This window comes from Indicator indicator, chromosome 15 (genome assembly GCF_027791375.1).
Source record: "Indicator indicator isolate 239-I01 chromosome 15, UM_Iind_1.1, whole genome shotgun sequence".
NCBI lineage: Eukaryota > Metazoa > Chordata > Aves > Piciformes > Indicatoridae > Indicator > Indicator indicator.
In genome coordinates, this window is record NC_072024.1 from 2,903,703 (window position 1) to 2,926,344 (window position 22,642).

The 22,642-nt window shown below is 42.1% G+C and overlaps 1 protein-coding gene across 1 annotated transcript in view; it reads right to left on the reverse strand.

Moving 5' to 3' along the window:
- Positions 1 to 22,642, reverse strand: part of CNTN6 (contactin 6) — a 117,010-nt gene that overhangs the window by 34,647 nt on the left and 59,721 nt on the right. Inside the window, exons 7-9 of the mRNA XM_054387631.1 lie at positions 19,094 to 19,230; positions 14,512 to 14,641; positions 13,303 to 13,453 (exon numbers count right to left, since the gene is read on the reverse strand). Coding sequence (XP_054243606.1) covers positions 13,303 to 13,453; positions 14,512 to 14,641; positions 19,094 to 19,230 — 418 coding nt within the window. The remainder of the gene's footprint in view (positions 1 to 13,302; positions 13,454 to 14,511; positions 14,642 to 19,093; positions 19,231 to 22,642) is intronic.

The window sequence follows — 22,642 nt, forward strand, 5'->3', positions numbered from 1 at the left end:
GCCACGACTTTACACCATGGGTAGGTTCAGAGGGGCTGCACTTTATCCTCTTCCATTTGTCTTTCAAATAATGGAGCTATGATTCTAAAGGCAAGGGGAATATTTCCTTTAATGGGCTTCAGATCAAGCTCTAAGGAGCGACTGAGGAAGAAGCTGTGAAACGCTTGTCTCACCTGCTGGGAGGCTGGCTGAAAACTGTTACTTTTCACAACATTTCAGACTAGGTGAAGGCTGGAGAATATAATTTTTAGCCTTTGCATCAGGAGATAAGGTAATTCCAAGTGCTATGACAGACAGAAAAGTTTAGCTTGTCCAATATACCACAAGTAGAACATTTTGTCTGCCTGGAACACTGGACTGCTCTCCTTAAGTGAGTGCCTGTTGAGGGACAAAAAAGCAAAAGTTCTGCAGCGGATCTGATAAATTTATCCCTGTGAAAGGAGTAGGAGTAGGAAAAACTACACAAGCTGCTCAGGACACAGGTGTTCATAAAGCCCTGTTGCAGCAAGGGATTAAGTATAAGCCTGACTCTGAACTTGCATCTCTGACTCACAAAACACTGCAATTTCTATCAGGCTGGTGCTGACATCTCTGTTCCTGCCTGAATCACACAGGTGCTACCTCTGGGTAAGGAGCTCAATTAAGCCAAGTTGCTGTGAGGAAAAGAAGAGATGAAAATCCACTTACATAAACCCTTAAAAAGTTCCTGCACACAAGGGCTAATTGGAGGTACTCAGAAATAAACCATACATTCCATGTGTGACCAGCCTGGGAACTTTCTCTGCAAAAAAAAAAAAAAAAAAATGGATTTCTTGGATTCTCTTCACTTCATATGGATCAACAGACCACAGCATTGCCCTTAAAGCCCAGTTCACAGATATGTATGGCCAAGTTTCCATCTGCAGGGTGCCCCTGACAGAGGATGCAGGGCAGGTACCACAGTCCTGTCCCAGTACTGAGTGACCTGGAAGCCATGCTTTGGATGTAGAGATGGTGCCTTTCTGTACAGGATGAGATCTGTCTTCAGGAGTCAATCACACAATGATGAGCATGGAAGAGACCTCTTGGAATCATCTAGTCCACCCCCCCTGCTAAAGCAGGGTCAGCCATAGCAGGTTGCCCATGATCACAGTGTCCAGGAGGGTTTGGAATGTCTCCAGAGAAGGAGACTCTCTGGGCACCCTGCTCCAGGACTCCAGCACCCTCACAGCAAAGAAGTTTCTCCTCAAGTTCAGATGGAACCATGCGTGCTCTAGTTTCCCTTTGCCTCTTGTTCTCTCACTGGGCACCACAGAAGAGTCTGGCACCCTTCTCTTGCCCCCCGCCCTTTAGCTACTGAAGGCATTGATAAGATCTAAAGATACATTAGATTCATTTGGATTCATCGATTAATCCAAAGCCCTTTGAGCCTCTGCAAACCTATAGTCCCACAGCAGTTTGTGAGAAGTTCTCCCTGGTTCATTTAAGCACAGGCTAATTGATGTCCTTTTGTTTGCTTTCCATCTACTCATCCTACTGGATTGATCCACAGCCATGCCCTATCTGGGTGACTCCATTAGCACACAAGATAAGCATTGTATGGAGGAAGAGGAAGCAAACAGCCTACCCAGGATCTGCTGGAGCCCAAACTTTGTGTCATGATCCAAAAGAAGGGTTTGAAACGTTTCTGCAGAAGACATGAGGCTGGTGAGAGCTCATTAAAAATGTCACACATTACTATTTCTATTTTTTTTAAGTAAAGAACCTGAGAAATCAAGCAGGGATGTTAGCTACAGCTTTTAATTAACCAGGCCAAACAATTCATCTTCAAAAGTCCTGTCTCGTGTGAACAAAAGATTGTTGATGGCTGTTTGCTTTGATCTTAAGAGCAGGAAAGAATAATATGTATTTAACAAAGGCTGATGGAGAAATAAAAGCTGAGAAAAGCAAGAGCTGTCAACTCATTAGATTGTAAAGTGCAGCAGAGGTGATTTTTGTGTCCTGCTGCACAGCTCAGCCAGTTTGTGTGATTTTAATTCGTGGATGTGAATTGCATGGATTCAACACAGCAAATGTCTTTGGTGTAAAATTGGGGGTGAAGCAAGGCTACTTCTGCACATTCCAGCCCTGCCAGTGGGGTAGCTATCCCTTCAAGGGCACAAAATCATTCCTAGCTGAATGAAGTAACCCTGATTCTTACTGTAAATATTTCCTCTTCTCCAGTCTGCCTCCAACATCAAGCATCTGACACCTCACAATGTCACTGAAGTCGTCATCATAGCACTGTGCAGATCAAAAGGGAGCATTTTGGGCCTGATGAAACCAGAGGCAAAGTAATCTTTGTTATCTGAGAAATCCTATCTGAAGCCCTGCTTTCTTGGCCTCACTTTGTTGCCTAAGAGCAGAGCCACTCTTGATTTCACAGGCTGTGAGAAGAGAGTTTGTTTGCAAGCTTCCTCAGAGATGTCAGTGGACACTGAGGCAGCAACTGACTAATTTCACAAAGACTGAGGAGTATGAGAGATGCTGAGTTAAACAGTAGGGAGGGAAGTACAAAGGGAACTAAGTGAGGGGCAGAGACAGGGAGCCCAGCTCTCCGGTGACTCAGCCTCAGCAGTGATTTGTGCAGATGTAAATGTGAATCAAGTTTGACTGAGTGAATGAATTGTGCCTGCTGCTGACAGCTCTGGTATTTTTGAAAAGGTCCCACTGAGTCCCATCTGAGATCTGAGTGTCTGTGTTCTATGTTAATGATCTCTGTACCTGTTTATCCTATTCTGAGTGTAATTTGTATGCTAATGGCGTTGCCATTTAATAAACTGTGCTTAAAAGAAGATTTTCCTTATCTGCACGCTGATACAAATGAGCTTCAGAGTTGACTGACAATTAACTGGAAATAAAATAATCACCATTAAACTGTGTGTTAACTATGGGGATCAAAACAAAATTACACAATCTAGCTGAAGAGTCATATGAGAAACACTTTAGAAAACAGTCATGGAATCCTGGGATGGCTTAAACTGGAAGGGACCTTAGAGATCATCTACTCCAACTTGCCATGGCCTGGGATACCTCTCAACAAGACTCAGCTGCTCAAGGCCTCATTCAGTCTGGCTTTGAACACTCCCAGGGAGGAGGCATCCACAACCTCCCTGGGCAACCCATACCAGAGTCTCACCAGCCTTATACTGAAGTTCTTCCTAGGATCCAGTCTAAACTTCCTCTCCCTCAGCTTCAAACTATTCCCCCTTATCCTGTCTGTAGACACACTCACGAAAAGTCCTTCTGCAGTCTTCCTATAGTATCCCTTCAGGTATTGGAAGGCAGCTCTAAGGTCCCCCTGGAGTCTTCTCTTCTCTAGGCTGCACAGCCCCAGCTCCCTCAGCCTAATAATACTAACAACAATGACAGAAGGTGACACTAGAACTCTATTCCTTCTTATTTCCCCTCTGTTCCTCCAAAGGAATATTATTTTTTTGCATAAAGTCTTTGCTATTTGGGACCACAAATATTTATTCTATGCTAATATATACAGAGATCTGAACTGATTTATGCTCCATCATAAAGCTTCCAGACTGAATATGGAGTTTTCAGGAGATGCTACTCCCTTTAAAATCAAATAGCAAAAGGTTTTTTGCCCTGTCTTTAGTATACTCAAGTATTAAACACGTGGCAGATGTTCTTACATGGTGACTTACATGGTTCTTACATGGAGAAACATTGACAAAATAACCATGTCTGTAGACATCTGTTTAAACCCATTGTGGGAATATAGCTTAAAACATGCAGCTGGGGAATACTGGGCAGCAGCACCTGTGTGTGTATGGGAAAGAAAGATGTGCCAAAGTCTAGTGAGGGAACAAAGTAAAACAAGCAAGTAAGCAACCATCCAAAATGTTGCTTGTCATGTTTTGGTCCTTTCAGCTTTCTAAATCCATGTGCTAGTTGCCTGTGAGCCTGCTGATCCTCACCCTGCTGCAGTAAGCAAGAATGGCCATTTTTGTTCTTTACACAGAATCCCAGCGTGGTGGAGGTGGACTTCTGGAGATCATCCAGCCCAACCCCTCTGCTAAAGCAGAATCACCCACGGCAGGTTGCCAGGATCACAATGTCCAGGTAGGTTTGGAATCTCTCCAGACAAGGAGACTCTACAATCTGTCTTGGCAGCCTGCTCCAGTGCTCTGTTACCCTCAAAGAAGAGAGGCCTTGGTCTCCTGTCATATTTACAAGATGTGGTCTGTTATGGTTCTTATCTTCCCCATGTCTGTTCTTGTCCTGTTTCAAACCTGCATCTAAGCAGTGGATGTTAGGAGAGGAGAGCTGTTGCACAATCCTGGACTGAGACAAGAACTATTCCTTAGCATGTCCAGGCAAAGAGAAAGATTCCTTGGTTATGAGTCTGCCTTGTGGACAGGACATAACTGAAGACCAAACTTGTGTAGCCTTACATTGATTACTCTGAACATTCATTACTCTGAACATTAGAATAAAAAAAAATTAGTGATAAAGCAATGCACTTAGAAGGAAGGGATCAGAAACCAGACTTTGTGAAATTCCATGCTGAGGATTCAGGTAGGAAATAAACTGACTTGGCAAAGAAAAAGCTTTCCAGGTTTAGTACTTGCCTACAAGTTTTCCTGTTTCTATGCAAACTTTACAACTCTGCTACACCAGGCAAAAGTTCTTTCAGCAGAGGATGGGATGCCCACACTATTATTCAACCTAATCCCCACATTAATCATTATCTTGACAATTCAGACATTGTTAGGAGTTCAGACACAGCCATTCACACCCCCAAATTTGCTCCAGATGTAAAACTAAGCCCTTAATATGGGACTTAGGTAGAATTTAAATGGTACTTGAGGCCCTGAATTACCCTCTGTGTGGGAGTTTAATGCACTTACAGGAATCTTCTTCCCTCCCTGCTTGGCAGAACATATTTCAAAAAGAAAAGTACAATGAAACCTGCTGTTAACTTTAAAGGATTCTGCATTGGCAACAAGTAAGTGACACCAGGAACACAGCATGGCACTGGCTTGCTTTCAGAAACCCTGGACTGGATGTTCATGTGCACACAACTCCAGAACAGATAGACTCTGAAGATGAACAGTGTTCATCTTCACCCACTTCAGCTTCTTTCAGCCCTTGCCCTCATGTCTTCTGCTCTAGCATCTTGCACCTGTTGGCTGGGCAACTTGTGGGCAATCCTCACTGGGCTATTTTCACTGATAATGATAGGAACTGTTCAGTGAAGCCTTGCTCAAAAGATCAGAGCATAGAAATTCGTTGTCTTTTTAATGTGCAAGATTCTACCACTCCCATGTAGCCCTTAAGCAGCTCCTCCTCTCACTAAAAAATTTGGAAATGTTTTGACTTCTCATCACTGAATCTCAGAATCATAGAATGTTAGGGGTTGGAAGGGGCCTCAAAAGATCATCGAGTCCAAGCTCCCTGCCAGAGCAGGATCACCTGCGGTAGGAGTAATGAAATATTAGTATGTATAATAAAGCCCCATGGCTAAACAAGTGGTGTTAGCATCCTCCTGCAAACACTTTGTGTCAGCCAAGCATTAGCCATGTTTTCAAGGTGGTATTTTTATGCTTTCACTCACATGACCCTTCCCACTCAAAATAAGCCCAGAATCCCATCCCTAGAAGACTCTGTTCCTCATGCCAAGAGCATGACTGGCAGGAGTCCCTGTGCCTGTCGTGCTAATCAGTACCTTAGTGCTGCTACTTACATCCCCTCCACAACATATTCTGACTTATCTGTTACCTTTAATGTTGCTCATAGGCTGAAAACTTTTGGGATCAGAAAGTCTCTTTTCTGTGATGTTTGTGCAGCAGGTTTTTCATTCAGCAGCAGTACTTCTGTATGCATCCCAGAATAGCACAACGGTAACGATGTGCATGGACTACAACTCAGACTAAAAGAGAAGCACAGAAGGTTGCAGTCTCTCTCTCCTTTTTTTTTTTTTTTTTTTTTTTTTTTGGTGCAAACCCCTAATTAGGAACCTTGATTCACAGCTTGCTGCAATCAATGGAGAAACTCCAATGAGCTTAGCTGACTTTGGATCAAATCCTGAAGATCAATCGGAATATGTGCATGAAGCAGAACATGTTCTGGAAGGGAGAGAGGCCACAAGGCTGACATACACTGGGCTTTAGTTTATTTGCAGCTCTGTATGACATGGAAGAGTGACAGATTGCTGGGGACACCTCAGCACGTAGGGCAGCCCCTCAGGAAGGCTCACCTTAGCAAGGTTCCCAGGAGCTGAGCAGGGACAATGGAAAATTGTATTAGAGAGGTGTCACAGAGGAGGGGAATGGTAATAAATCCAGCATCATGCAGGTTGTCATTCTTTTTTTATACCTGGGAACATATGGTTCATTTGCTTACATGATGCTCACTCTTTCTGATGTGCTAAACACTATTGCATTAGCTAGTCAGCAATACATGATGAAATTAGGTTTATTGGCTTGTTCCATTAGCAAACTCTCTAAGGAGAAAGAAAAGAAAGGAAAAGTCCTTCTCTTATGTCTTCCTCTGCACTAATACTCTCTGTCTGTTGCCTGCCAGCTTTTCTTTGGGTCAAGTAGCAATGGGGGTCCCCTTCTGCCTTCGCATTACTCTGCAGTGGGTTGACTTCAAATGGGAAGATAACCAAGGCAGAAGAAAGGGGGAAAGCAAAGCAAGATGAGATTAAGAAGAAAAATAATAGATTGCTTTTTTATTTCCCCTCATCTGTGCTCATTCTTCCTTATCCTTATATCTCCCTCCTCATCTCTCACTCGTATGCTTTCCACCCCCCTCTGCTCTCAACTTGGAGGAGAAGAAAGAACATGGAAAACACACAGAAGGAAAGACTTGAAGGTACTTCAAGTCCTTCTGAGGGATTTTCTGGGAACCCTTTGGTTGTAAAACTTTTCTTATACCAGTATCACAGTTTTTTCTGGATCACCAAACATTTCTGCTCTCTGTTTGTGTTCCTCCTCTATTCAGTGATGCTATTCAGAAGGAAGCATGGGCAAATGCTTGCATATTTGTGCCTACAATCAATGCTGACAACAGAAAACAAAATATTCCATGAATATATTATGTATTTATGTGCTTCCATCCGTGTTTTGCCATACCCTATTTTCTTTCATACAGAATCCAAGACCACTGTAATTTGAGCATAAGATATTTTTAGCTAGAACACAGAAAGCTCCTTGCAGCTCTCAGCATTCACTCAGGACAGGTGTAATGATGGCTTTTGCCTGGTTAACACTGAATATGTAGTAATGTGTGGCCTGAGAGATGAAAAACCAAAGCAATTCTACACAGCAGCCTCAGCTTTTGTTGGAGTTTTCATATCATCATGTAAGTACAGACCAAGCACTGAAGCAGGCAGGTAAATCCATGCCTTTGATTTCTGCCAATCTATTTGTTAGCAAGGAATGGGAGTGAAGTGATTAATCAAATTTAGCAGATGTGGAATCAATGCCATTGGTTCCCTGAGCAAAATCAGAATTTCAGCAAGAGATAAGCTGAATTTGCATTCATGTTGACTTACAGAGATAGTGTCTAAGATAGCTGGAATTGCTCTGATTGCTGCTGCCCACACTTCAGGTGCTTGATTTAAAAACTCAAATAGGAAACGGACTTCTGATAAGAGAGGAGGGTTAAGGCACATCATCAAAGCTATGCAAAGCTTCTTGTGGTAGAAAAGCGAGAAGGATAAAAAAAAAATGGAGCTAGACTTAATCCAGGCTTCAAAACCCAGACTTAAAAAAAAGTAAAATAATAGTAATATTAATATCCCATTTCTACTCACCCAGCTGCATTGCTGTAGACAGCTGGGAATAGCATAAGAAAACATGGTCTGTAGGAAATTTGCTCCCAGCATACAAATACCTATCCTACCATTTTCAGCAAACAGGGTGGTTTGTGGCACTAAGCAGCACAACAAGAAAGCTTCTCTTTGCCTGTGCTGCTTACCTGGTGTGACTTCAATGCAGGTAGGGTTGGGTGTTTGTTTGTTTGGTTTTTTTTCAGGCACTGTGGGTAGCTTTCATCTCCCCCAGCTTTGCTCATCTAAAAGTTAGGCATCTCGTTTGAGATGGATGTGCCTGCCAAGAAAAAGTAAACAACTACCTCAGCCTGCATATTGACTCCAGCTAAATAAAAGTTAAGTGACATCAATCTCCTCCTTTGTTAGCAGAGCAGTGCAAATTTGGGAATTTTCAATCCATTTTGTCTCGATTCCTCCCCAAGCAGATTTTTGTGGGGTTTTTTTTTAAACTAATGGATGCTCTGGAAGGTTTCAGTACAAGCTAAACAAACAGTGTTGACATTCTGGTAATTGAAATGTTTCATTGAAGTTTGCTGAACTGCCCTGACACATTTCTTCTCAAATTGGTTCAAGCTGAAATGCTTCTTTCACAGTGCAGTGTGGTTTGGATGTTGTATTTGATCAGTGGGTTGAGGACTTCTCCAGTTTACTGATTAATTGCCTTTATTTTTTTTTTAACCCCTTATTTCTCTAGCTCCAACAGCACTCACCAGACAGAATTCTCTCCCCAAGCAACAAGAAAAGTTTAAAACCTGCTAAAATGTTCATAGTTTGGGGATCTGACTCTAAAAGGTGGAGCAGCAGAATGCCAGAAGCGGTGGTGGCCATGAGTGCTCAAAAGGCTGATGGAGAATGGTCTTGCCCAGAAAACTGGCAGCAAGACATGGCTGTGGCCCAAGCCTCTAATTAGAAAAACCTGCTGGTTCTTTGCATTTCACATGGGAGCATGAAAATCTCCTGGAGTTTGAGGCTCCAAGGGGCAGCTGTAAGATCTCAGCAATCACCAGATAATTTTCGACCCTGTTAGAAGTCTCCACTCGTGATTTTCTTTGCACGAGGTTGTTGAAAGTCAGCTTTCATTTAGTGCTCAAACATTCTCCTAGCTTTCCTGAGTAATGGAAACAACTCAGGTGCAAAACCTCGAAGTGTGGCATGGGAGAGAGAATTTACAGCCCTGAGCAGCTTTACTCCCAGCAGGGAATCACAGAAATGGGAGGGAGCTGTCTCCTACAAGCAAGTCTAAGAGCCAGCAAGTATTGAGCACAATCTATTGGCCCCTTCCCTAAACATACTTCTTGCCCAGTCCCCAGAAAACAATTTAAATGATGACTATTTGCTGATTAGTGATTATTAATGCATGGGAAGTGCTGTATATGACTAATGCATTCTTGCAGCCTGCCTCATTTCTCGATTTTCCCTCAGCTGGCCTCATTCAAATTCCGAGTGCAGCGAATCCCATATGTTTGTGTGCATTCACTGCAGTGTTTGGGGATCCTCAGCTGGTGGTGGGGGAATAGCACCTCTCTCTGGCAAAGCAAAAGGCCTTGCACTTCCCATTTATTAAAATGCTTCAATCAAAAAGCATCTTGAGAAAATCAGTTTTTCCGTGAGGGTCCTGCTCTTTACTGAAGGCAGTAACAAGACATAAATTTATGATGAGTCTGGTGTCTAGACTTGCAAATTTGCTTTAATTCTTTGCATTTTCTTTTTTATTTTTTTTCCTAATTTATTTAATAAATCACTAGATGTTTCCTTCTACTCTTTCTTTTCATCAATGGGCACATGAGATGCTAGAAGTGAGATGAAGAAAACTCCCATTGCACTTCCTAAGTGTCTAACATACATGTCTCTGTGTCAGACTCCACTGTGGGAGTTCAGAGCATGAAGCTTGTGCCTTTTCTTTGTTGTATTTTCTTTCTATTAAAATCTGCAGCATGTGCCAGGGAAAAGTCTGGCACTTTAGCAAAGGGCAACAAAAAAAAATCTTTTCAGAGTTGCCCACTGGACAAGTGGTGTTGCTCCCAAAAGCCTCTTTCCCAAGACTTTGATCCAAAGAAGCAGGTTAATTGCCCAAAGGAAGATCTGAAGCTGTACTGCTAGATGATCCTGATTGAGGGATCACATGAAGAGAGAGCTGGAAAAGAACAGCTGGGATTGGGCAGCTGTGGCATTTCTTTTTGATTCCTGCAGCTGAATTCCCTCTCCAAGGTGGACAGGAGCATGTGGCAATGATAACTCCACTACTCTACAGGGAGCCATATGAAGGAGGGTGGAATTCAGCTATTTCTGATAATTCTGAAGCAGGATACTCATTAGAGAGGTGGCATTAAAACTGGGAATAGGAGGCAGACCTGGTTTGGGTATGGTGATGCTTTATTTTACCATCTAATGTAAAAAGTGATTGATTGGGGAATTGTTTGAAGGCTTTATGCATATGCTTCAACTGCAATCAAGTGTTCCACATAAATCAGAGCACACAAGCTGAAGAAGATCTGGACAATGCTGCAGAGAAGATGGGAGAGACAAACAGGATTGGAGGAAGATATCTGTGCCCTGGAAAGGAGACTGAGGGCTGAGGACCTTCACTGCTGGACTCAACTAGACTCAGCTACTCATTCAACCTGGCCTTGAACACCCCCCAGGGAGGAGGCATCCACAGCCTCCCTGGGCAGCCTGTTCCAGGGTCTCATACTGAAGAACTTCTTCCTAAAATCCAGTCTAAACCTACTCTCCCTCAGCTTCAAAACATTCCCCCCTGTCCTTTCTCTAGATACCCTTATGAAAAGTCTCTCTTCAGCTTTTCTGAGGGATCCTTTCAGGTATTGGAAGGTAACTCTCAGGTCCCCTTGGAATCTTCTCCTTTCCAGGCTGAACAACCCCAGCTCCTTCAGCCTATTCTCATGGCAGAGTAACTTAACCAAATATTTAAAGAAAAAAAAAAAAGAGCTAGTAAGAGAGTCCATAAAGATAATAATTGCTTCACAATAAAATAAGAACAGAAATAAGGAAAGCCTCAGTTAAAATAATTAATCTTCAAGTCACATGTCAGGGTTTCATTGCTTTATATATAAAGCCAGGCAGTCCAGGTTCCTTCTCTTTTATTTTATTTTTTTTTTTCATAAGGAAAGGTAGAGGTGATTTTAGTGTTGTAATTAGCTGTATAGTTTACTTAGAGCCATACAAATCCTGATTTCATTTTCTGGGTTTTGTTTTGTCACAAAGATCTCTGGAAAATGACTGCCTCAATTATTTGTTGTCTCTTCTTTAAAGCCCCAGCGTTAGGTGATTTGCCATTTAATAATCAAAAAGCCTTATAAATTCTGCTTTGGAGTTTGTAATACATGAGCAAGAGAGTTTAAACACTCTTCTCCCTTTGCCTCAGTGTAAATCCTGTTCCTTTTGTTTACTCCTGCTAAGCAGCAGCAGCAGCAGCAGCAGCAAGCCTTCTGGGATGCTCAAAAATTACAGCATGCTTATAATTGTTGTTAGCAAATTAATACAGAACCAGAAGTAAATACTGTATGCAGTAGGCAAATATTAATTTATTTCTCTTTTTTTTCTGAGCAAATTAGGTGGGGAATTTCAGGCTACCAGAACCTTAGGATCTCAGCTTAATTCAACTCTTTGAATTGTAAGTTCTGAACGGTGCTCTCCCTGCTGCTTTTCTCATCAGCCTCAGAAAACCCAGAGATTACCTGTAGCAAACTGTGGATGCTGAGAATGGTTTCTGAACACTGTAGGTAGAGGCTGAATCTAATAAGAATTAACAGGGAACTTTGTTAAATAGGGCACACAATCAGAATGCAAATAAAGACTCGATTGAACACTAGTTAGAAAAAGATTTTTCATCATTAGCTGAGCAGCTCAACAGAAATACAACAGTCATTAGTGAAAGGGGGGAAGAAATATCATTGGAATGTTTTTGGGCCCTATGGTATGGATTGATACCCACATCTTTCTCTTTCTTTGTGAACATCTACCTCAAATATTTCTCTTGGTTGGATTCAATGATCTTAAGAGGTATTTTCCAACCAAAGCAATTCTGTGATTCTGTTCAGTTTTGCCTGCATTGTACATTACTGCAGTATGGCGTAGGGAAATATTTCTTCATCTCTCAGATTTGGCTAAAGTTGTTGTAATGAATGATAATTATTTTAAGACTTATGTGGCCCAAACTACCCTCCTTGAGCACCTGGCTGCTCCTGTGTGCAAAACCTGGTGTTCAATTTCCAGAGCTTTATGAATTACTGATTCTCTTTTCAGTCTTTGAAAATGTGCTGAAACAGTGCTGCTGTTATATTTGTGAATTGAAAGAGATCCTAAAAAGCATAGAACCATTTAGCTTGGAAAAGCCCTTGAGTCCAACAGTTAACCCAGCACTGCCAAGTCTAAACATGTCCCTCAGTGCCATACCTTTGTGTCTTTTCAATTCCTCCAAGGATGGTGACTTCACCACTGCCCTGGGGATCCTTTTAGGGAAGAAATTTTTCCTCTTGTCCAACCTAAACCTCCCCTGGAACAACTTGGGCCATTTCCTCTTCTCCTATCCCTTGTTCCTTGGAAGAAGAGACTGACCAGCACCTACTCCAGCCTCCTGTCAGTGTGTTGTAGAGAGTGAGTACATCTCCCTGGAGCCTCCTTTTCTCCACACTAAACACTCCCAGTCTCCCCAGCTGCTCCTCACAAGACCTCTTCTCCAGACCTTTCACCAACTTCATTGCACTTCTCTGGATCCACTCCAGCTGATGTGGAGAAAGCGTACAGCTCTGAGACACTGGTGACCATTTCAGCCACCTGTCTACACCTAGAAATAGCACCAAAGTTGTGTATTTTGTACACTACTCACCATGTAAGTCCAAAAGCTGCTTCTGATTTTAATGCTTTACCATTTATTTGATGTTAACATCTCCTAATCTCGATGGTTTGTGCCAGTTCCCAAATCAGCTATTAGTCCCCAACATCAGTAAAGCTCTACTGAGGACCACACAACCCCACACCAGTTGGTGAGGAAATGTACCACTGTACTGGTCCAGTGGTCAAACCCTGCCTGACAGGAGAGACAGAGAACATGAAGGCTGATTTAGCTGTGGGTTGATGTAGAACCTGTACATCTCCAAAGCAATTATGCCACCGCCTGGGGGTATACTCAGCTTCCCTGAAGCCTCCACTGACGTCTCCTGATTGACTCAGGCTTTGTGTGTGGTAAACAGTCAGCTCTGATAAGGTTGCAGTGAATTCCTTGCTGATGAACACCAAGCTATGGATGGTACAATTACCCCTGTGGCTTCGGCTTGGCTTTGTTCTCCTCCAGCTTTACATCAGCGAAGCTCTGCAGCCACTGCTAAAGACAACCAGGCCCCTGGCATCAAAGTTTGCCACCAAGGACCTGTCAAAATCAATACTAAGCCAACTGTGTTCCAGTGCTGTTCCTTCAAATGATATTAAAACGGAGAACACCCAACAGCCCAGCAAGTACTTTAGGATAATACCTTTTGTTCTGGCGCAGAGCCTCGGAGCCCTTTCTCCAGTTAATGACTGCTCTGGGAGATGCACTTGGGTTACAACCAATTGTAACTTCCCCTCCAACTTGAACGACAGACACCTTTTTCACAGGATTTTTGGAAAAATCTGGTGCTGCAACTAAAAACAGAGAGAAGCAGAAGGAAGAGCAGGACCAGTTTAATAAGTGAACTTGGTCAATTTTCTTGGAGCTGGGCAGTAGGTGAATCCAACAATCGCTTTGATTTGAGGTTTCTGCAAAAGTAGATGTTTCAAACATGAAAAATGTACCTCAGTCCCAAAGAATGGAATTCATTGTATCTTATTTATTATTTATTTTTATTTATGCTGCTTCTAAACTGTCTGCCTAGAAACTGGCTGCTCTGGCAATCTTTCCTTAGGGTTATCTGCAGACTGGGAGGTCTAGCTGCAGTGAAGAACAAGGTTCCTGAGCCAAGTCCTGTCAGCAGGATAAGCATCACACTCCTGATCCCAGCCACAGGTATTCATCTGCAGGGGATTCCTTTACAAACACATCTTTTCAATGCCTTTCTGTTCATAAGCTGACACTATTTACTGAAGATGTGTTTATGTTTTGCAGGAATTTATGTGAAAATCTACTCTGGGAGAAGGGGAAAAACAAGACCTGTACAACAAGGTGCTCTTAAAGTCTGTGTTTTATTGCTTTCAGTAGGATATGGCTGTTGAGCAAGCTTCATGTTGATATTACAGAGTACTTTTTATAATATATGAATAAATTCCAGTTTATGTGCATCTCTGGTAATCCTTAATGAGATTTCTTGCAGCATGGTATTTGTTTTTATATCCACGTTTGCCATATGCTATATGCTCTTTGTTTACTGTTAAAAACTCTTCCTCTCATTTTCTGAAGTGACTTTTAAAAACTGCAGGATGATTATTAATAACTCGAAACACCAAGTGAGAAACAGCATTCATTAAACTTGTGGGAATGTGATAAAAAAGCAAAAGACCACACATGGGATTCGATTCTTCCCCAAAACCAGCCATGAAAGAAAATAAACCTCACATGTGGGTAAAGAGCAAGAAGCAAAGAAATATCAACAATCTCCAACTGCCAGGTGGAATTTCATCTATTTATTTCTTAATTTCTTTTTTTTTTTTCCTCAGTGAGTGTCCCTTTAGACTCAGTAAATGCTCAGTTGATGACATTTACTCACCTATCACCCGCAGCTCGGCATTGGCATAAATAGTGTCGTACTTGTTTTCTGCCACACACTGATAGAGGCCAGAGTCTGACATATTCAGCACAGGTATGATAAGAGTTCCATTTGCTATTTGGAGTCTTTCCTAGGAAAAGAAAAATAAAGAAGAAGGAAAAAAAAATCCAAACACTGAAATTAGTTTTGAATCACAATAATTTGTTTCCTGTGGCACCGATGCACCTGATCATAATTCAGAGCAGAAATGTGAATGGTTGCAACTCATCGTAATTCAGAGCAAGAAAGGTGAAGGGGTGCAGCAGAAACATGAGATATACTTTGGCTAGATGATGGTGGTTAGGTTTTCAGACCTCTTAGCTGAGAGGCTGATGGTTGGACTTGATGATCTTAAGAGGTCTTTTCCAACTGGAACGCTTCTATGACTCTTTGATTCAAACTTCTGAAGAAGTTTGGGGACAATGTTTAGAGCAGGACCTGTTGTGAGGTTTTCAGACATCTTAGCTGAGAGTCTGATGGTAGGACTGCATGATCTTAAGAGGTATTTTCCAACTGGAATGATTCTATGACTCCATGATTCAAACGTCTGAAGAATTTTGGGGACAATGTTTAGAGCAGGGCCTGTTGTGGCAGAACAAGGGGTGATGGGTTTAAACTAAAAGAGGGAGATCTAGATTAGAGAGAAGGAAGAAATTGTATAGAATGAAGGTGGTGAGACACTGGCCCAGGTTTCCTAGAGAGGTGGTAGATGCTCCATCCCTGAAAATTTTCCAGATCAGGTAGTTTGGGGCTCTGAACAACTTGCTTTAGCTGCAGATGCCCCTGCTGACTGCAGGAAGGTTGGGCTGGATGATCTCCAGAGGTCCTTTTCAACACAAAACTTTCTGTGAGTCTATGAAGAACTTCAGGCACATGTTACAGAATCACTGCTTTGGGCAGGTTTTGCCCAGATGCTCCATCTGCAGTGTGTGTTCCTATGCATTGCTGAACATTGTCTAGGTATGCTTTACCACCAAGCAGATGCAGAAGTAGCTGCCAGAGGGCACATCCAGCTGCTCCACCTGAGAACCTGGAGCGGCTTGGGAGAAGCAGCACCCGGACCCCTTCCTGGAGACATCCTGAAGCATGGCCTACCCACCTCATCTGATTAGATGAACCTGATGATGATGATGATCTGAAAAGCTCCACAGGAGCCAGAGGTGCTCAAATAATGGAAACATTTCAAAAGCCAGCAGCTCACAAGGCACAGAAGCATGACCCACTGCAGAATCCCTGCTGAAAGCCCTCAAGCCCGCAGGCAGCATTCAGATCAGAGGGGGAACCTGCTCCTTGTGGCCTGAATCTCTCTACACAGAAGGAGTTTCTTTGGTTCAAATCTACTTACAAAGGGGAAACTGCACAGTGGGGATATTTAGACCAGAACTTCAATTTTGGTGTTTTAAGAGGACTTTTAATCCCTCTGGTTTGGCAATAATAATAATAATAATAATAATAATAATAATAATAATAATAATAATAATAATAATAACAACAACAATAATACTCATAATAACGACAATAATACTCATAATAACGATAATTATTATTGTTAATAATAATAATAGTGTTGTTAATACATAATAATTAATATATATTAATATATAACATATAACAATAAATTTATATTATATTACATTATATTATATTATATTATATTATATTATATTATATTATATTATATTATATTATATTATATTATATTATATTATATATAATAATTACTATATATAATAATTACTATATATAATATATATGAATATATAATAATTAATTATATAATTAGTCTATAATAATGTTGTTAATAATAACTATAACTATTATAATAATAATTATTATTATTATTATTAAAAAGAAAAGCCTGTTTCATGCTTACAAAGTAACTTAAGGCTAAATATTTTGTGAGTTTACTATGACTAATCTCCAAAGACGATTACAATTCCTCTGCAAAGTGTAGCACCGCAAAGGAGCAGAAAATACTTTCCCCCAAACAAATTAGTTCAGAGGAAGTCCACAACAGGGAATATGATTTCCATCACCAAACGCAAGCCTGGAACAGCAGCTATTAGCAGTGTTGCTATTATTTAGCTGCTCACTTAGGCTTACTCTCCTCCCTGCGCAGCAGCAATGGGACCGTACACAGCCCAGACTTTGCAGAACAGCTATGAGCATCTAAAATGGATTTGTGAACTGCTAAACATATCTAACCTAGCTTGCTGAGCTAGCTCATGCTTGGGGGGTGGATAGAGGGGGAGGTAAATTTCTCTTGCATTGTTTGCAGGACAGGGAGTGCCACCTATTGAGCCATGGAACACTATTTTCCAACACTCTAGTTCTTCCTTAGAGGTCTCCCAACCAAGAAGTGACTCAGCCCAACCTCGTTTAGCTTGGAAATTTGATGAGAGCACAGCCTGAGGTTGTATGGCTGGTGTGCTGCAAACTAATTAACGACATGACATTACTTATCCACTGCTAAGTTGGTTTGTTTGTTTTTTTTTTTTTTTTGGAGGCTCTCACTACAGCTATCTTTTGCATATTTAGTTGTACCTTCAGGCTGTTTGCTGTCCTCTTGATGCATTCTATATTTACAAGCATCCTCTGAATGTAAAACCCCCCTTCTGAAGCAACACTCATGTTGCCTTCACAGGCAGGATCCCCTCCTATTCTCTGCTGGCTCTTTTGAGCTGTGCAGACAAAGAGAAGAATAAAAGCACACCATGTTCACAAGCAAGAATGACCAACTAGGTGGTCAAGGGAAAAGGTTTGACAAAGAGCAGACAATATCCTCAGAATCATCCCCAGGGTGGAAGGCAACTGGGAGGTATTCTTACTGTGATATTTCCAACATGCTGGGTGCTGTGAGAGGCTGAATATTTTATTGCACCTCCCGTGTGCTTTCACCTCCAAACTATCCATTTTGTCCATTGAGCAATAACAGTCAGCATTTTGTTGCCTGAAGTATTCAGTTTACCGTGCACTGTAAGTGCTGTGAAAATGTCTCTGCAGAGTCTTTGATTCTTTCTTTTCTCATTGAAACGATGCACTTGAAGAGTGACAGATTCTAAATACCGCTGTCCTCAAAGAGAGAGGAACTGGATCATCTTGCTTTAGAAGATGTGAGAATGAGGAGAATGATCGAGTTCAGCAAAATTGCAATCCCAGTAAATTCTGGCTAGCTTCCTCGGGTGCAGGTTGGGTTCTGCTCAGGATTAGTCCAGCAGAAAACCATAGGGAAGTTTGGACTACCCTTCTAATCACTTCAAGTATCACCAAGTCGAACCAGTGCTGGTTCTGCAACCCAGCAGAGGGTAGTTTGCCCCTTATGTTTTGGAAATTATTCTGTGTCTGCTGATGATAGACAAAAATTAATCACAGTATTATTTGAGGTTTTAGTTGTTTTTGTTTGTTTCATTTTTTCCCTCCCAACCAAATAAAAATGCAGTACACATGAGCCAGGCCATTTTATGCCTGGTACATGCTGAAAAAAAAAATGCTTTAAAAAAAGGAAAACTTGGCCTCAGCAGAATGCAAACACAGCAGAGTCTCCTGCCACAGAAGACATCCTCCATGAGATTGCCAGCAACTGAGGATTGGAAGATGGATGTGCCAAAGCTTGGCCAGTGCAGAAGTACAACTATAGTATCTGGAAAGAGAAAAAGCTGGGTTCTCAAAGACCTGTCCAGACAAGGTTTCCTAAGCTCAAATTGATTTCCCCTCTCCTCCTGCACTCCAAACCCTTTCCACTTGGTTCTTCTTTCTCCTTTAAGTGAAAAATGTTCACTTTTTCTCATTTTCCCCTATAACTTCATATGATTTTCTTTGGTTTATTATCCCTCCACATAACACACACACACACAAAAAGAAGTATTAACTTGGACATTAACTGATTTTTCAGAGCCGACTGATTAATTCAACTAAAGGATTAACATAGCATAAGAAAGGCAATACTACATGAGACCAAAGGTCCAATCCAGCCCACAGATGAAGAGCAGAAGCAGAAGGAAAATGCAAGTGAACTGCTGATCATTTTGCAGCAAGAGCTCTGAAACACTCATCCACAGTCAGCTGGCACCCTACCAGCTTCCCAAATTGCAGATTATGTCTACACATGTGTTTAGGGCTTCTGGACAGACCTTTTGTTGTTTTGTTTTGTTTTGTTTTGTTTTTCTCTGTGATTGATATTTTAAACCCATCAGCACCTACTGCCACATCTTGCAGCAATTAGATGCTCTGTAAGAGAAATGATAATGAAGAATTTAGTGTACATATGAAAAAACCCATAAACTGGCACCACCTTCATCAAATGAACTCCAAGAATTGAGGCTTTGTGTTGAAAAGAGTTTGTGCTCTTTATTTTGTGCTCTTTGTTTTGGTATGTTAACCTTAATTAGGTTTCTGGGGGGGGGGGGGGAAAGAAGGAAGAAAGAAAAGGAGAAAAGAAAGGGAAAAAAAAAGACAATGCACTGTGAAATGAATGTAATGACTAAAGCCTGAGGAAAACCAAAAGGAGAAGCAAAGAAAGCAAACAAGGTGACAGGAGTCTTACCTCTGACATGAGGGGCTGGCCATTTTTCAACCAGCTGTAGGAAGGGCTTGGTTTTCCTTTTGCCTTACATTCCCACACTAAACTGTCATAGAGAGACAGAAAGGCAGTTTGGATTTTTTTTTCCCATTCAGGGAGGGCTGTAAAGAATATGCAAAGCATTTTAAGCAGGAGAAGAATTATTTTGCTGGAGGTATGCTGCCATTAATTAATGAACCGAGCAAGGCTAATTAATAGTTGTCCAACATACTTTTATTATATTGCCAGTGAATTCTGGACTGCAATTCCCAGACACTGAACTTCAGGACTCACTTAGGAAAATGCTAGAGATCAAGTACCTAGTGGGCACAAACTTTAGTTCAGGTATTGCTCCTTTTTATTGCCAACATTTGCAGAAGCAGTGGCTTTAGGTGCCTGAAATTCTGGGCATGCTGTCTGAAAACACCAAGAACCTCTGCTTTCTGAACAACCTCCTCAAGGTACTTGAATCTGTGTACCAAAAAATTAGAAACATCAAAATCATTGATAAAAACCAAGGGGTTGTAAATACTACTTCTCTTTTTCACACACATCCCTGAACCCATGGCTTTGGATCATGGGTTCTTTGCAGTTTGCAGCACAGATACTACACAAAGGAATTAGAACAACACTTTTGGAGTTGTTGGGGCACTTGGGGCACATTGTCATAAGATTACTGCTGCCTGCAAGCAGAACTTGCAGGCGTCATCTGCAAGCTCTGGAAACATCCAACTGAGCAGTCAAAGCAGGGTTTAGCTTGAGGCAGTGTGACATTTAGAATAGTTGTCAAGATAGAGGTGAATATCATAAGAATGGTGTGGGTTGGAAGGGACCTTAAAGATCAGCTAGTTCCAACCCTCCTGCCACCAGCCCAGGTTGTTCAAGGCCCTGTAGGAAGAGAGCAAACCTTTGAACAACTTCTGAGAAGGCTCTGTTTTGTCTTTGAGTTGGAAAGAATGCAAACACCTTGTAACTGAAGAGAAAGGCTACCAGGCAGAAGTTGAGAGGCTGTGTTGAGAAGCTTGTTTGTCAGTATTAACCTATTGTCTGCTCTGCTTGGACCCATGTCAGGGAAAGGACTGCCAAGTGGGGTGTGACAGCTCTGTACTAGAGAAGTAGAGAAGCTGACTGTGTCACAGAGTAGGAGGCTTTGGCTTATGCTTGAGCTCTTTGCTTTTGCTTGTGCTTAGTGCTCTGCTTAGTTACATAGGCAGTAAATGCTTTTGCCTTTCACAGTAAGTCTTCTTATCTTGGCATCCCCTGGAAACACCATAACACACAGCACAGGAGAAGAGCATGACTGCTACATGTTCTTCATGTACCATTATAAGGCCCCATCTAACCTGGCCTTGAAGGGGGCACCCACAACCTCCCTGGGCAACCTGTTCCAGTGTCTCCCCACCCTCATTCTCAACAACTTCATCCTAAACTCCAGTATAAATCTCCCCTCTTACATCTTAAAGCCATTCTCCCTGGCTCTACCACCACAAGCCCTTGTACAAAGTGCTTAGCTAAGATCTAGGGAGAATGACTACCACCTACCTAATTTTGAGACAGCAAAAAGCAAGTGAGGTACTGGGTTGCAGCTTTTTGCCTCAACATCCTGTGAATTTTTTCTTTTTTTGGCTGTGTTGTTAAAGCCCAAAGCTGTGGTCTCCAGGTGTATATAACTGTATATACATACACATCCATATGGTTCTTACCTAGAATAATTTCATTTTTAGGAATAGAATCATCCTTTGAGACTAGCAGAATGAGACTCCATCTAAACCACAGCTCTGGGGATACCTCATAACTCTGCCCCAACAAAGTACCTCAAGATTGTACCCCATTAGCTTAATACAATGCCATGAGCTGCTTCCCAGAGCAGGATAATACCTGGGATGCATCTTAGCATGCTTGAAAGTGATTCTAATTACATTCTGATTGTTCTCAGAGGCTATACATGGGATTCAGGTATCACACAAAGAACCACAGAATGGCTTAGGTTGGAAGGGACCCTAGACATCATCTACCCCAACCTCCCCACCACGGGGAAGGTGGGAGAGACAAACAGGGTTGGAGGAAGATGTCTGTGCCCTGAAAAGGAGACTGAGGGCTGAGGACCTTCACTGCTGGACTCAACTAGACTCAGCTGCTGAAGGCCTCATCCAACCTGGCCTTGAACACCCCCAGGGAGGAGAAATCCACAGCCTCCCTGGGCAGCCTGTTCCAGAGTCTCACCACCCTTGTATTGGAGAACCTCTTTCCAAGATCCAACCTAAACCTACTTCCCTCAGCTTCAAACCCTCCCCTCTTGTCCTGTTGCTGGACACCCTCATGGAAAGTCCCTCTGCAGCCTTCCTGCAGGATCCCTTCAGGCATTGGAAGGGAGCAGTAATGGAGCAGCAGACAGTGTCCAGGAAAGAAACTTTATTTCCCAGAGACAAGCTGCCTATAGAGTAAAAAACAGCAGAGAAATTAAGCATGAGGAAGTCAATTAAGTAGCTAATATACCAGCCCACTCCTTAATATGATTAAAAAAACCTCTTGTGCAGAAGCTTCCTGAGTGCTGTTTATACATTTCACCACGAGCAGCTATTAATTAATTTACAAAGCACATTTAATAAGTGCATTGTTTTAGATTGTATTAACTGATCATTATTTTGTAATTGCCTATGCTGTTATCAATCATGTCCAGGTAATCTGCTGAGCTTGATTTTGATGGAACTGCTTGATTGATGCTCTGTAAAAAAAAACTAGTCAGCAATGAGAACAAAAATAACTCCCTAAAAGCAAAGAAATAATTAAATATTCAAAACAGCAGCAGCCAATTCCTGGCATATATCTTGACATCAGCCATGGCTGCAGAAGACTGGTGGCTTATTAGCAAAGCCTACATCTCTTCATTAGAAGAGATTGGCTTCAAATAATAATAATAATAAAAAAAATGTGTCAAGGTCCTCTCAAAAGCTACCTGGTGCAAAGGGACTTGGGGTTATTGGTTGACAGCCAGGTGGCCAAAAAAGCCAGCAGCATCCTGGCTTGGATCAGCACTAGCATGGCCAGCAGGACCAGGGAAGGGATTGTCCTCCTGTACTCAGCATTGGTGAGGCCAAACACTGTGTTCAGCTTTGGGTCCCTCACTACAAAAAGGACATTTTGGTGCTGGAGCATGTCCAAAGAAGATCAGTGAAGTGCTTGTGCTGAGGGAACTGGGGTTGTTTAGCCTGGAGAAAAGGATGCTCAGGGAAAGCCTGGTTCTCTGCAACTCCCTGACAGAAGGCTGGAGCCAGGAGGGGGTTCTTCTCTCCTGCCAGGTAGTAAGGGGCAGGATGAGAGGAAACAGCCTCAAGCTGCACCAGAGAAGGTTTACATTAGATATTAGGGGCAAAAATCTTCATGGAAAGGATTGGCAAACTGCCCAGGGCAGTGGTGGAGTCCCCACCCCTGAAGGTGTTTAAAAGCCACATGGATGTGATGCTAAGGGACATGGCTTAGTGATGACCTGTCAGTGCTGGGTTAGCAGCTGGACCTGATCATCTTAAAGGTCTC